This window comes from Tiliqua scincoides, chromosome 11 (genome assembly GCF_035046505.1).
Source record: "Tiliqua scincoides isolate rTilSci1 chromosome 11, rTilSci1.hap2, whole genome shotgun sequence".
Lineage (NCBI taxonomy): Eukaryota > Metazoa > Chordata > Lepidosauria > Squamata > Scincidae > Tiliqua > Tiliqua scincoides.
The window spans coordinates 24655726-24671349 of NC_089831.1; the positions used below are offsets into that span (position 1 = coordinate 24655726).

At 46.0% G+C, this 15624-nt stretch overlaps 1 protein-coding gene and 1 pseudogene across 2 annotated transcripts; both read left to right on the forward strand.

Annotated features, from left to right (window-relative positions):
• Positions 1 to 201: 201 nt before the first annotated feature.
• On the forward strand, positions 202 to 14619 carry LAYN (layilin). 2 transcript variants are annotated; one of them, XM_066639664.1, is made up of 8 exons: positions 202 to 360; positions 4192 to 4486; positions 6221 to 6378; positions 6588 to 6614; positions 7039 to 7125; positions 7634 to 7736; positions 11259 to 12608; positions 13936 to 14619. In XM_066639664.1, exons 1-7 carry the CDS (start codon positions 255 to 257, stop codon positions 11617 to 11619), a joined length of 1137 nt encoding a protein of 378 aa, XP_066495761.1. In that variant the 5' UTR covers positions 202 to 254; the 3' UTR covers positions 11620 to 12608; positions 13936 to 14619. The 2 variants fall into 2 exon arrangements, with proteins under 2 accessions (XP_066495761.1, XP_066495762.1); XM_066639665.1 differs by lacking the exon at positions 6588 to 6614.
• Positions 2806 to 2922, forward strand: LOC136662828 (5S ribosomal RNA; annotated as a pseudogene).
• Positions 14620 to 15624: the final 1005 nt, after the last annotated feature.

Sequence of the window (15624 nt, forward strand, 5' to 3'; positions counted from 1 at the left end):
CCCTTTTGGGGTGGGGGCCTCCCCCCGCTCGTGTTGGGGCGGTCCTGCAGGGGCTGGGGGGGTCTCAGGCTCCGTCGGGGCGGACCTCGCTCCCTCCCTGCCTGGCTCTCCCCTTGGCTGGCCCCCGGCCCGGAGGAGGAGCGCCTGCCTCCTCCTCCTGCTGCTCCGGGGCCGCTGCCTGCCTGCCAGCAGCAGCCTCTGGCCAGGCACCGGGCGCGGGGCTCGTCTGGGGCTGCTGCAGCCGTCGGAGGGACATGCGGAGGCTGAGTGGACGCCATGCGGGGGCGCCCCGGCTGCTGCTGCTGGCTGCCGTCGGGGGGCTGCTGCTGGGCGCGCAGGGGACCCAGCGGCGGCTCAGCGGTGAGTCCCGGCCGGGGGACACGGGGGGGGGGGGAGCGAGCTGCATAGGTGCTGGGCAGTGGCGTAGCTCGAGGGGGGCAAAGCACTAAGTTTTGCAGGGAGCCTGGGGGCGGGCAAGCGCCCCTCTTCGGAGCCATTCCGGGCGGTACGCCTCTGTTTTGCACCCCCCCCCCCCGCCCGGAATGGCTCCGAAGGCTTGCCCGCCCGCCCCCTGCAAAACTTAGTGCTTTGCCCCCCTCGAGCTACGCCACTGCTTGCCACGACTCCAGCCAGGCACCTCTGCCTGCTTGGTGGTTCCTCCAGAGCACAGGATGGGGGGGGGGCACGACCAGCTGCAGCCCCATCGCCTGCCAGCCTCTCCTGCAGCATCAAGGCAAAGAATGCTGCAGACCCAAGACCGCTGCCGAGACATCTTGGAGCTGCAGTGCCTGCCCACCCAGGCGGCCAACTGAAGCTGTTGCCTCAGGCAGCGGCTTGGCAGGGGTGCCCACCTCTGCCCCCTCCCCTTGGAGACTGGTGCCTCACCTTGGAGAGGCATTTGGCATCAGAGGGTGCAGGGAAGAGGCCGAGCCTGGCAGGACCCGGGTGTTGATACAGCTGAGAAGCTGGGGTCCCTGCCAGGCTCTGTCGGGACCTCAACTGCTTTGGGGGTGGCAAGGCTGGGGTTGAGGGCAGAGGGCCAGGCTCTCTGCTGTCCTTGGCACACATCAGGGAAAAAGACTTGCCTACTTCAGGCAGGGCCGGATAGGAGCCTGTGCTCCAGGGCAGTGCAGCTGCCTGCCTGCTTTCCCTTCTTGAGAGCAGCTCAAGAACAGGAGAGAACCACTTGGGGTGGAGTCAGTCTGCTGCTCCATTTCACCTTGTCTGGGCTGTGCTCACTCCTGAGACCTTTGGGTGCTGGTCATTGGGTGACATAGGCCATTCAAGCAAGAATCTTTCTGCCAGCAAAGCGTATGCTCCACCATAGAGCCTGGGTCCCTGTCTATGTGGGAGCAGGGGGTTGGACTAGATGGCCTTGAAGACCCCCATCTGACTCTTTTAAGTTGTGGGCTTGCTCTTGTTAGAGGTTTTCAAGCAGAGGCTGGTGGCCCTCCGTCAGGGCTGCTGTGAGTGCTTGCTCTGAGTAGGGGGTTGGACTAGATGACCTCCAAGTTCCCTCCCAACAGTATTATTCTAAGGTACAGGTTCCAGGCTGGGTAGAGAACTTTCCAGAAATCAACTGCTGGAACTGGGAGGGTTCTGGCTACATTCCTGTTGATTCCATAGTACAACCAGCCAGAAATATTAGACAGTGGCCTGTCCATCCTACAGCAACAGGTTCGGTCCAGGCATCTCCAGTGGGGAACGCCTGTAGTTCAGAGGTGGAGAACATGTTTGAATGCAGAGAGGAGGGCTGAGAAAACAACCCTGGAGAGTGGCTGCTGTTCCCTGTAGACAATACTGATTGCAGGACTGATCGCCTTGCCTTGTTTGGTACAAGACAGCTGCCTTTGTAGCACAACAGCTTCTTAAGCGTTTGCTCAGACTATAAGCATATTGCAGAAGAATCACTTAAATAAACTCTCCCTTGGAGAGAGATATGCTTGGAGCATATCTGAAAATAAATACTGTTAAAGCTTCCCCAGTTGTTGTGAACTACAGGCCTGCCTCATGGGGATTTGTCTGCTCTTCTGGCTCCCTTGCTAAAAATGTCCCTATCTCCTGCAAAACAGTCTGTCTGTGGAATCTTGCAGACTCTAAAAATCAATGCTGTCACAGTGACACACTAAAATAATTTGAATGGAGAAGTATTTGTATTTAAAAGGCACCCTTTGTCATTCTGGTGTCCGTACATGATACGTATGCATGTTCGGGCACTCCCAAGCTTTCTTCCTGCCTCCATGAGGGCTAGATCCATGGCTAATTCAGCTAACCATTTCAAACGTTAGTTTAAAAGCATGATAGCATGTCAAATCAGTTTTGCGAATACTCCAACCTGATCCCACATTCACTTCTGCTCTAGAAAGCTTGAATTTGCAGATTGTGGTTACAATATGTCTTTGAGAAGACAGAGAGAGCCACACAAGGTATTAGCTCAGATAGGATTTAAACAGACCTTACAAATCCAGCCAATGCTGTAGATAGGACCACAGTGATTAGGGAGTTGAACCATTAAACATTTGGGTTCATTCTGGTTCAAATTCATCAGTATTTTTTTAACTCTCTAAAAGCTCACTCCTGTGCATAAGCCTCAATTGGTTTAATACCACTTACTCCTAAGTGTGTATAGAACTGCAGCCTGCAATCCTATATACACCCTTAGTAGTAAGTGTAGTTTAATGGTAGTAAGTAGTAGTTTAATAGTAGCAAGTTCCATTAAACTCAGTGTGACTTGCTTCTGAGTAGACCCACAGAGCATTGAGCTGTAATTTGGATACTCATTTGAACAAGTGGTCCAGACACATTTCCAGCAACTGTTACCCTGCACATGCCTGATCTCTTCTGATCTTGGAAGCTAACCAGGGTCAGGCCTGGTTAGTACTTGGATGGGAGACCGCCTGGGAATACCAGGTGCTGTAGGCTTATACCATAGTCTTTCGAGACTGAAGGTTGCCAACCAACCAATATCAGACTCCCTTGTTTGTAGTGTAACTCTATAAATGAATACAATGAGAAATGTTTTGATAAAATACAGTACTATATAATCTTTTGCAACTATTTTTGAATTTTTAAAAGTAAAAAGGAAAGCAGACCCTGCAAGTCTGAAGTCTGCTCACTGGTGTTCCTGGAGAGAAGGCAAAATGCTAAGGGACACCTGTGTGAAGCTCCCCCACCCCTTGCCTTCAAAGCTCATCACGGCTGCAAAAGTACAGGCTCTGAAGGCAAGGGAGAGGGGTGCTTTAAACAGACCCCCCTGTGCCTGACAAAACAGCACTTTGCCCCCCCCCATGCTAGCACCTGTACTCTGGACAAATAAGTTAATCACCTGAGTTGCATTCATGTTGGAGTTCAGTCCTTCAGCATCTGTTAACTTACTTACAATGAGGCATCCTTTGCCTTGTGGATGCATTTCCAATATGCGGTTCAGTGAGATCACTGGTTGGACTGTTGACTTGCAGCAGTGGCTGGACTGCGATCAACTCCATTCCATTCCTGCCTTGGCTAAAAATAACTCCCACTTTTGCTGATAAAACATGGATGATTTGCCAGGATTTTGCAAAAACTTGGTTTAACTTCTCTAAAGCAGCCCACTCTTTAGCTGTGGAGGTCCTGCACATCTGGTTGTTGTTATGCTGATTTTGTAACATTGATGGACTCTTTATCTTCTCTTCCCCATCCACTTTTCCCACAGCTGCTGAACTGATGCTCTGGAAAAGTCATGTACTTAATGTCTCTCCTCCAAGCTGCATCACTGGTGACCAGCAGCAGTGAGGCCCAGAATGCTGCCCTGATGCTGACTTGGGTCTTCCACTTAGCTTCTGACTACAAGCCTTGGAGACTGAGATCTGTGCTGTGGAGAATGCTAGCAGCCCCAGAGCCAGATAGTTGGTGGCCTCAATCAGAGACACACACATTCTGGGGCCTTAACAAGATCTGAGAGGTCTAGATTTTGGAATCTGACAGGCATATGGTATTTTCTCTTGGCAATTGTAGCAATATAACCAAGTTGTCTGGTTCAACAATATGTGATAAAATAAGCATTCATAATTTGGACTGTGACTTTGTTTTTTTTACAAGGGTTGAGAGAAAGAAATTCCATGCAGCACATCTAAAGCATCTCCCAAGTCAAACATTCACTATCTTTTCCTCCTGGCCTCTGCTACACCAACAGATCTGTTTCTGTTCTTGCAGGGCAGACAGTCTGCCGGGGAGGAACCCAGCGGCCATGCTACAAGATCGTTTATTTCCACGATGCCTCACGCAGGGTGGGCTTCAAGGAAGCACTGCAGGCGTGCCAGAGTGATGGAGGACAGTTAGTCAGTATAGAATCACACTCGGAACAGAGACTACTAGAGAAGATCATCGAGAGTCTATTTGCTTCTGATGGTGATTTCTGGATTGGGTTGACCAGAGAAGAAGAGCCCAACAATAGCACTGAGTGCCCAGACTTGTATTCATGGTCTGATGGGAGTTCATCCATGTTTCGGTAAGTCTTTGGGGGTGACGTAGGGGTAAACTCCCCCAAGAACTTAGGAAATCACTGACTATCATGAACAGAGGTTCTTTTTTTATTGATACTTAAGATCTACCCATTGAAGATGTCTTGTGTTTTTAAGTCATTTCTGCCCAAGTTGCATATATGCAACAGGGACCAAATGTGTACACCTGTGGGCCTTGCACAAATGGGTTAAATGAATTTCCTTGAGAACTTCTCTTGGTTGTCACTGTGTCTTGTTCTCTGTGCTTGGACATGCCAGTATGGCTGAGAAGGTTGATAGTTGATTTTGGCCTGTGCTGTTGCCTTGCATGTCCACACTGCTGACCAGAAGGGTGGTGAGATCTGTGCTAGTCAATGCATGACAGAGTTTTCCTGGTAGAGAAGATCTTTAACCTACCAGCAAGATCCCAAAATTGCCTATAGGCAGGAAAGGCAGTTTGTATTAAACTAAACACATTTTTCTCACCTTGACTGTGGAATGCAGTGTCAATTTGGGTGCTTGGGCAGGTATTACCTTGCATTACTATGTAATATGTTGCATTACGCTGTAATATGTACCATATTCCAGCATTGAGCAATTTGGAATTTGAATACCAGGAAGTGACCAGATGGAGGTCCCTGCTTTTCAGGAAATACAGAGGCAAATGGCTTTGCCCACTTGGGCTCCAACCTGCAGGACTGGAGTTTGATTTGGTTCTGGAGCATAGGTGTGGAAGGAGGAAAGGGGTCAAGTTGTTTAGCCTGCTGGTGGAAGTGGGAACCAGGAAGAGGGAGCAAAGCTTCACCAAGAATTAGTCCAGGAAGCAGAGCTGAGAGGTTGAGCTGGAACTCAAAGCCAAGTGATCAGATAAGTCAACATACTCCCTTTGAGCTTATTGTTGGCATCCTTCAGTCTCGGAAGACTATGGTGTCACGCTCTGAATGGTGGTTCTGGAACAGAGTGTCCTCTCCAGTGCGCAAAGCCTGGGTAAAGTAGGTATGGAGGATAGGCTGTTACCCATGCAGCAAATCCCCCCTCTCCACGTCGCTGAAATGGTCCAATGGAAAGGCAGAGGCCCAGACAGTTGGTTCCATCGGCGTCGCAGGAGTTGCCAGAACGTGACTGTGTTCAGCCATGAACTGCCTCAGGGACTCCGGCTCCGAATTTTGCCTCGAGGTTGACTCCTGAAGCCTTTTCCATAACTGGATGTAGCCACAAGGCAGTGGAGGTTTGGGATCAGAGTTTTCCTTCTCTCAGCTGAGCTGCCTTCCCAGGCTGACGAGTCTCATCTACCCGGTGGCTGTTTAGTCGCCTCTTACGACAAGTACAGCCAAACTGAGGGCCTATTCTTATCCCCAGCCCCCAGGGGAAAGCTTTGTGCTTAGCTGAAACAGAAATGCTACAGAATTTCCTTCTGAGGAAGGTCAATGGCCAGCCTCAATGGGTGGTGTCATTCCAGCACCTGGGAACCTTTCAGTACCCAGGGAAGATACTTCACCCTGTAGCAGCAATGCTTTGCCACATGGAACAGCTGTGCGCAGACTCAGAAGCTCTTGACCTCATCCCCCTACTCACTTCTGCCTCCCACACAGACAACAGAGCTGGTGCAAAGCCAAAAAGTGCTACAAATGGATTTACTTAATTTCATAATCCCCCTGCTTTGAGAAATGGCCTTAGTGGGAAGAAGTTTGATGCTGACAGAGGAAAAGCAACTCACCTGATCATTGCCTTTGTTTCCACAGAAACTGGTATGCAGATGAGCCTTCCTGTGGAAGTGAAATCTGCGTCGTGATGTACCATCAACCCACAGCACCTGCTGGAGATGGGGGGCCTTACATGTTTCAGTGGAATGATGACCGGTGCAACATCAGAAACAACTTCATCTGCAAGTACTCTCAGGGTAATGGATTGTTGATACTGTCGCACATAATGCCTGCTGAGTCCACTCCTGTAGGGTGGGTCGCTTCTTGTATATATGGATATACAAGGGATATATGGATGGTTGGGACCGGGTGTGTTACTTACCTGTAACCTGCAATTAGGTTAATCTGCTGGCTCATGATTAACTTAGGAAATGTCTGTCTGTTGTTGTTTTTTTTGCCCTTGCAGAAAAACCTACAGTTGCCTCTCAAGCAGGTAAATTTTATATCAGTAACAGTAGACACAGAGTGAACAGCTATCTCTACTCATTTAGATAATGGGAGGGGGAAATCTTAGCCTGATCCAAAGAACAACCCACCCCAACGAAAAAGGAGACGCATGTGTGTGAAAGAGCCCCTTTGCCTGTATGAACTTCTGATTCTAACCCTGGAATTAGGAGTCAGGCCTCTGGTCCACAATACTGCCTCTTCAGATGGGCAAAGATTTTTTCCCATCTCTGCTATCCAGTATGTTTTTTGAGTGGAGATGCTACATATTGAACCTGGGACTTCCATCATGCAATGGACATGACCTGTCATTGAGCTACAGGTCCCTCCCCTTAAATACTTGATGAAACTACTAGTCTGACTTTATTGTTGGACCTGCGTTCTTAGTGTTAACACTCAGGTTTCGTTCTCAGAGGTTGTAACGGAGTCGTTGATGCTCACGCCCCCAGGAGAACCCATCCCAGAAGCTACAACTGAGAAAATCCTGAAAGAAACCAAAGGTGCCCATGGATTTTGTCCTCTTTTGCTGTAGATTATCATGGAAAGTTTAATTTACAACTGAACTTTGCGCACAAAGGGCACCACCTAGGCTGCTCTACCAACAAGTTTGAGAATTTTCAGCTGTCCCCAAGGACTAGTCTCTGCCCATCGGGTTCCATAAAACCTCAGCACTTATGCTTCAGTTCAAGCAGTCTGGTGTGAGGACACTGCCTAAGCTCTTACTCCCTGTCCCTGATTGCCTCCTGCCTAGTTTGGATTAACACCTGTCTCTGAAACCCAGCCTCTTTTGAATCAAAGCTCTGCTAATGGCCCATGTGGGTTGGCAGTTGACTTCCTCCCACCTTCCCCGCTGGTCTGGGGTCCCAGACACCTGAAGCCTGACCCTTGCCAACTCCCTCTACCTGCCCAAAGTTAAAATTAAACTGCCAACATTCTGCACCCATTGTGTGCCTGCTATCCGTGTGGGAAAACAGCCATTTTAAAACAATGGCATTTGATCTTCCACAGAACCTGCCTGGAGCCTGGCCTACATCCTAGTCCCCAGCATCCCAGTGCTGCTGTTCCTCTTGGTCATTGCAGCCATCTTCAGCTTCTGGCTTTATGCAAAGAGGCAAGTAACAATATGGCTTTATTTATTCCTTGTTTATAGATAAAGTTAAATAAAAATACAAAGTAGATATTTCAAAGCACTTTTCAGAGTTTTTAGTTTTGTTATGATTTGAAACAGATGTAATTGTAAGCAACTAGGGGCATCATTTTATACAACAGAAAGACAGATGCAAATGTTTTAAAGAAAATAATAATCAAACCCAATAATGGGGAGAATATTGGAAGCAAAAGGATTCCGTGCCTTGTTGAAAATATCCAAGAACCAGTCACATGTGAATCTTTCAGCACCTTGGCCAGCACCCACTTCCCATCATCCCCGTCTCTGCCACCATCAGTACTTCCTGTTTTCAGCTTGTGTGTCTTCCAAGGTCAAATTCTATTTTGGAAAAAGGAAGGAAGTTCATTTCTTGCCTCCTATTAGTCTCTTAACATCTCTTAGCTGTTGCTGTTATGTTCGAACTGGCTCTTACCCCAGCGTATTACAACAAAAAATATAAATAAAAAAATTGACCATTCTCAGTGGCCTATTAATTTTTTTCCCCAACCTTGTGAGTTTTTTGTTTGCTTTTGTTTTTTGCATATTATTATTATTATTATTTTAATTAACAGTATTTATATTCTGCTTTTCAACAAAAGTTTACAAAGCAGTTTACAGAGAAAAATTAAATAACCAATGGCTCCCTGTCCCAAAAGGCCTCACAATCTTAAAAAATCCAAAAGAACACCAGCAGACAGCCACTAGAAAAGGCACTGCTGCGGTGAGGTGGGCCAGTTACTCTCCCCCTGCTAAAAAGAGGAACACCCACTTACCCAGTGTGTAAGTACCTCTTACCCCGTTGTTCTCTTTTCAGATCAATTAGTTTATTACTAGGGAAGTGAAATACCCCTGCTAACCCCTGCTAATTGGGTAAGAGGCACTTTTTCAAGTGGGTGCTCCTTTTTTTAGCAGGGGGAGAGTAACTGGCCCATCTCACCCCAGCAGTGTCTGTTCTGGTGGCTGTCTGCTGGTATTCATTTGCATCTTCCCTTGACTTCCGACGGGCAGACTTCCCTCAAATGAGGAGGCTGGTTAGAAGGAGGTTGAAAGGGAGGGTAAAAAGAGTCCAATCTCTCCAGAGTGCATGGAGGCTGCTTAAAACAGCAGTAATAGAGGCCCAGCAGAGGTGTATACCGCAAAGAAAGAAGGGTTCCACTAAATCCAAGAGGGTGCCCGCATGGCTAACCAGCCAAGTTAGAAAGGCTGTGAAGGGCAAGGAAGCTTCCTTTCGTAAATGGAAGTCTTGCCCTAACGAGGAGAATAAAAAGGAACATAAACTGTGGCAAAAGAAATGTAAGAAGGTGATATGGGAGGCCAAGAGAGACTATGAGGAACGCATGGCCAGCAACATTAAGGGGAATAATAAAAGCTTCTTCAAATATGTTAGAAGCAGGAAACCCGCCAGAGAAGCGGTTGGCCCTCTGGATGGTGAGGGAGGGAAAGGGGAGATAAAAGGAGACTTAGAGATGGCAGAGAAATTAAATGAGTTCTTTGCATCTGTCTTCACAGCGGAAGACCTCGGGCAGATACCGCTGCCCGAACGGCCCCTCCTAACCGAGGAGTTAAGTCAGATAGAGGTTAAAAGAGAAGAAGTTTCAGACCTCATTGATAAATTAAAGATCAATAAGTCACCGGGCCCTGATGGCATCCACCCAAGGGTTATTAAGGAATTGAAGAATGAAGTTGCAGATCTCTTGACTAAGGTATGCAACTTGTCCCTCAAAACGGCCACGGTGCCAGAAGATTGGAGGATAGCAAATGTCACACCTATTTTTAAAAAGGGAAAGAGGGGGGACCTGGGAAACTATAGGCCGGTCAGCCTAACATCCATACCGGGTAAGATGGTGGAATGCCTCATCAAAGATAGGATCTCAAAACAGACGAACAGGCCTTGCTGAGGGAGAGTCAGCATGGCTTCTGTAAGGGTAAGTCTTGCCTCACGAACCTTATAGAATTCTTTGAAAAGGTCAACAGGCATGTGGATGCGGGAGAACCCGTGGACATTATATATCTGGACTTTCAGAAGGCGTTTGACATGGTCCCTCACCAAAGGCTACTGAAAAAACTCCACAATCAGGGAATTAGAGGACAGGTCCTCTCGTGGATTGAGAACTGGTTGGAGGCCAGGAAGCAGAGAGTGGGTGTCAATGGGCAATTTTCACAATGGAGAGAGGTGAAAAGTGGTGTGCCCCAAGGATCTGTCCTGGGACCGGTGCTTTTCAACCTCTTCATAAATGACCTGGAGACAGGGTTGAGCAGTGAAGTGGCTAAGTTTGCAGACGACACCAAACTTTTCCGAGTGGTAAAGACCAGAAGTGATTGTGAGGAGCTCCAGAAGGATCTCTCCAGACTGGCAGAATGGGCAGCAAAATGGCAAATGCGCTTCAATGTCAGTAAGTGTAAAGTCATGCACATTGGGGCAAAAAATCAAAACTTTCGATATGGGCTGATGGGTTCTGAGCTGTCTGTGACAGATCAGGAGAGAGATCTTGGGGTGGTGGTGGACAGGTCAATGAAAGTGTCGACCCAATGTGCGGCGGCAGTGAAGAAGGCCAATTCTATGCTTGGGATCATTAGGAAGGGTATTGAGAACAAAACGGCTAGTATTATAATGCAGTTGTACAAATCTATGGTAAGGCCACACCTGGAGTATTGTGTCCAGTTCTGGTCGCCGCATCTCAAAAAAGACATAGTGGAAATGGAAAAGGTGCAAAAGAGAGCGACTAAGATGATTACGGGGCTGGGGCACCTTCCTTATGAGGAAAGGCTACGGCGTTTGGGCCTCTTCAGCCTAGAAAAGAGACGCTTGAGGGGGGACATGATTGAGACATACAAAATTATGCAGGGAATGGACAGAGTGGATAGGGAGATGCTCTTTACACTCTCACATAATACCAGAACCAGGGGACATCCACTAAAATTGAGTGTTGGGCGGGTTAGGACAGACAAAAGAAAATATTTCTTTACTCAGCGTGTGGTCGGTCTGTGGAACTCCTTGCCACAGGATGTGGTGCTGGCGTCTAGCCTAGACGCCTTTAAAAGGGGATTGGACAAGTTTCTGGAGGAAAAATCCATTATGGGGTACAAGCCATGATGTGTAGGCGCAACCTCCTGATTTTAGAAATGGGTTAAGTCAGAATGCCAGATGTGGGGGAGGGCACCAGGATGAGGTCTCTTGTTATCTGGTGTGCTCCCTGGGGCATTTGGTGGGCCGCTGTGAGATACAGGAAGCTGGACTAGATGGGCCTATGGCCTGATCCAGTGGGGCTATTCTTATGTTCTTATGTTCTTATCTTTTTAGATTGTGAGCCCTTTTGGGACAGGGAGCCATTTAGTTATTTGATTTTTCTCTGTAAACCGCTTTGTGAACTTTTGGTTGAAAAGCGGTATATAAATACTGTTAATAATAATAATAATAATAATAATAATATCCTTCTATTTTTGGAAGAAATAAGTTAATCTCTCTTTTTTTCTGTTCATGCTAAGGAGGCGGGAACAAACAGAGGTGAATGGAAAGGGACAGGACACGTGGTTGGCCCCCAAGAGGCAGAACAGCCCTAGTTTGGAGATCTACAATGTAATTCAAAAACAATCCGAAGCTGACCTGGCTGGGACCAGACCAGATATTAAGAACTCTTCTTTCCGGGGCCGTTCTGGAGAAGATGTTCACGATGACCTCTCTGGAGACTATGACAATATGAACGTGAATACATCTGAGAGCGGCTTTGTGACATTGACTAGCACTGAAAGTGGTTTTGTCACCAATGATATATACGAGCTATGCAATGACAGGGTCGGACGCAGCAAAGAGTCAGCCTGGGTAGAAAATGAAATCTATGGATATTAAGGGAAGGTGGAGCTCTTGATCCTGGAAAAGCAGAAAGAGAGCCATTTGGTATCAACTCAGGCACAAAGGGACTTGCCCTGTGAATGCAAAGGAATGTCTTCTGCACTTGACATTGCTCATGGTTTTATGATAAGGACTTAAAAATAAAAGTAGAACATGAGGGAATATATATATATACTGTATATATACTGTATATATACTGTATATATAACAGACTTCATGCTATCTCACTTCGGTTGCATATCGGATGTACATCATCTCCTAATAATTCACAAGTTGACAATATTTCTGCACCTGGACAACATGAACCTAAATCTGAACTCCTGTTTTTTAAGCTAATTGCTTCAGCCCAGATGGAGTTTCTGAGTTATTCACTGATATTTTTTTTCCAGCTCCTAAACTAAAAATACTCCAGGTATAGCAGGTTGTCTCTATCACCACCTGGCTTTCTCTGGCTGCCTAGTTCCTATCCGCCTATTTCATCTTCCTGAGAGTCAACAATTTTCCAGCAAGAAATGGGTTGTACCATGGGCCTAAACACATTACATGGAAATACATACTATCAAAACCAACAAAGCAAATTAGGATTGGGATGTTGGGTGCAACGTCTAACACCTAAAGACTTATTCCACGGATCCTACACATAAAGAAATTGCAGTATTTATGCAGATAATTTTATCATAGGAGTGGATAAGCCATTTGCAAAGACATCTGAGACAACTACAGACTACACCTGGAGAGAGCATTGTAAAGAGAACACTTTTAAGGGGCCTTAGATACTGTTGTATAACTGACTTCTATGCCTGGTCTGCTCTTGAGGGAAAGATCAACTGTGGGTCACTTAATTCCGAAATATGGTGACCAACTACTGCCATAGTGTTGGCTCTTTTACCATTTGTGCTTCTGGGAAACTCCATCAAATGTGTTGGAGAGCAGTGCGCAAGGCTGTGTTCCTGAAAGTTCTGATATGGATGGGATTACCAAGTAAGGTAAATGACGAATGCATTGGAAAGATACCAGTTTGAAAAATAAAGCAGCACATTGTATAATATCAGTTAGGGGTAGATGATTATGCTAATTATCTTTGGTACCCCATGACATTTTTCAATAGTAACTCTAAGCACACTTGTAGGGACATGGGCCACACACAGTGTAGACTGGGACCATCTTACAACCATTGATAGACCTCTATGAATGTGTTTAATCCCCTTGTCTATGCCAGGTAAGCTAGTGGCCATCACCACCTAAATGGTTGGCAGCCTTCGGTCTCGAAAGACTATGGCAGGGGTGCTCAAACTTTCAACTTTAGGGATGCTGGACCTTTAACAAGTGTATAGAAGAGAGAATTTCAGCAGGTGCAGCTTGTCATCTGTGGGATGACAAGTTGCACCTGCTGCAATTCTCTCTTCTATACACTTGTTAAAGGTCCAGCATCCCTAAAGTTGAAAGTTTGAGCACCCCTGGACTATGGTATAGCACACAGTATTCCCAGGCAGTCTCCCATTGAAGTACTAACCAGACCTGACCCTGCTTAGCTTTCAAAATCAGACAAGATCCGGCATATGCAGGGTAACAGTTGCTACCCGCTATGACAGGTAATTCCATGAGTTAAGTATGCATTGTGTGAAGAAGACTTTCAGTGGTCTGTCCTACTGCCAATTGATTTAATTGATGGTCCTGAGTTCCAGTATTATGAAAAAGACAGTGTGTAAAATGTATCAGTATTCACTTTTCTCTGTATCATATACAATTAACATCCTGTGTAGTTCAAGCCTGGATTGGAGAGGCTTCTGTGGTCCCTGTTGGCTACACTACATGTTCTATTGCCATGTGCCACTCTTATATTTTACCAAACCTTTCAAATTAGTCCACACAAGTTATTACCGCACAAAAGTTTTACTAGGCAGCCTGTTCACATAGTGGGCACGATCCAGTCGAGAGTTAGGCATCATCCCATTAATTTCAAGGGGAGGATGTTTAAACTCTTAACTTTCTCACTGACATCAATAGGAATTTAAAAATTGCTTAACTATAGTGGTGATAATAAGTAGACGATTTACAGTCTAAAATAAGATCAAGTTTTAAAGCTTACCCAACTGTTCACCTGGAGGAAATCCTGACCTGGCAACTAGCCTTGTCATTGAGTACCAAATTGAAGTCAGATTGACTACATAGGCAGGATAGAAACGTGACACTGACAAAAGTCATTTCTCTGGAGGGGTTGTGTGTTCCTGAGCATGGAAGGTCCGAATAGGTCTCCATGTGCATTCATCTTCTTTCTTTCTGACTATTTTTTGTTTCTTTGATGTTTTCCAGTTTCGTTTTGAATGATGCTAGCAATGGCGTGTGCCCAAGAGATGGTGGGGACTGGAAAGAAAAAGGCCCAAAGTCTTCAAGAGCAACATTTCGCTGGGGTTTGCATCCAAATTCTGGGGTCCTTCAAGCAGTTGCTGTGCATTTGAAAGCGATGTATTGGATGATGGTGACAAATCACCTTCTTTATCATCAGATATTGAATGCATTATCTTTTTGCATTTAATTACTTGAACAATGATTCTTTGAAGTGGAAGATTTTAACTTTGAGCTGTAAATGATCCAAACTGACAAACTCTCATGAAGAGTTTAGAATCTGATTTCTGTTTCTTGGAAGCACAAGACAGCAGATGCAGGGTTGGAAAACACACATTGAAGTTCTGTGAGGTCCCTTTCCTATCATATTCAGTGAGTTTCTGTCTTGGATAACACTACCAGACCCACGTGGGGAAAAAGGATAGAATGACTGTGGCTATATGTGCACAATGATGTTGGAACCTATCTAACTGAATTCCATATTGCTGTTCCTGGAAAAGACCATGCCAAAACCACCAGTGTATCACTTATTGGCATGTCCATGTTTTGATATTATTATGCCTGTCCTTTTTTAACCTGTGCCACTCCTTCCTTCATCTCCTGTGGTGCCCAAGAAAGAAGCTGTGAATCAAAATAGGAGAGAGAATTTTTTTTTGTTTATCTTGTTTTATTTGCCGTGTAGCAGATGAAAGACAGGAAAAAAATTGACCTCGTTTACTGCCTGCTTTTATATGCTGGGAGAGTATTATTGTGAAGTCACTGAAACTGATACTGTCATGCTAAGGGACGTTTTTGTGGGTGATGATGGGGTATATATGTGTGTGTGCATGAAACCTCTGGCAGTGAGCTATTGGGCGAGCTGGTGTAATGCCATGGAATGTTCACAAACATTTGAAGCACCAAATGAATGGTGTACTAAGGGTTGGAATTCTCACAATCAGGTCAAATTCTGTGAGGGAAATATGATGTCAATTTGACTGGAAAAAAAAATTACCCACCCTGTAGGCCTAGAGAGATCTGGGTCAGAAGATGTCCGAAAAGGTAAGGAGATAGGAGACAATGTGAGGAAAAAAGGGACAAACATGGAGTGGTATAAAAGGGGCAACGAAAGAGGGGCTGTGGGGGAAAACACACACACACACACACACAAGATTATAAACTGTTGATGGGGGCAGGAGGGTGGGAACTGACTGAAAATCACAGACTAAAGAAATTGGGTAGGTTGGCTATGTGAGAAGCAGGGACCAGGTGAAAACAGAGGATTGCGAAGGCACAGAGCTGAGGAAAGGAGTGCCAAGAAGACCAGAAGAGTCAGCAGTGTGGAAGGAAGGAAGAAGACAGGAGTGGTAGCTTTGGAGGCCTAGACTGCCAGGGGGCATAGGGAAGTTATTTACTACCATCTTCAATAACATTTAGTGTGCTTGAGATTTTTTGTTTATGTGTATTTCAACATAATTCAGTATACAATTGCTGTCAGGGAGTTTGTTGCTTGTTAGACTGATTCACCAAGCATGATTTCCACACATGTGATAACTGGCAAATGTGAATGGCTCATACACACAGTTTACTTCCTGCACTTAACGGACAGGCAGAAGTAGTTAAACATGCATGACTCATTTACACACATATATTCATTTATGAGAAACACCCATGGGG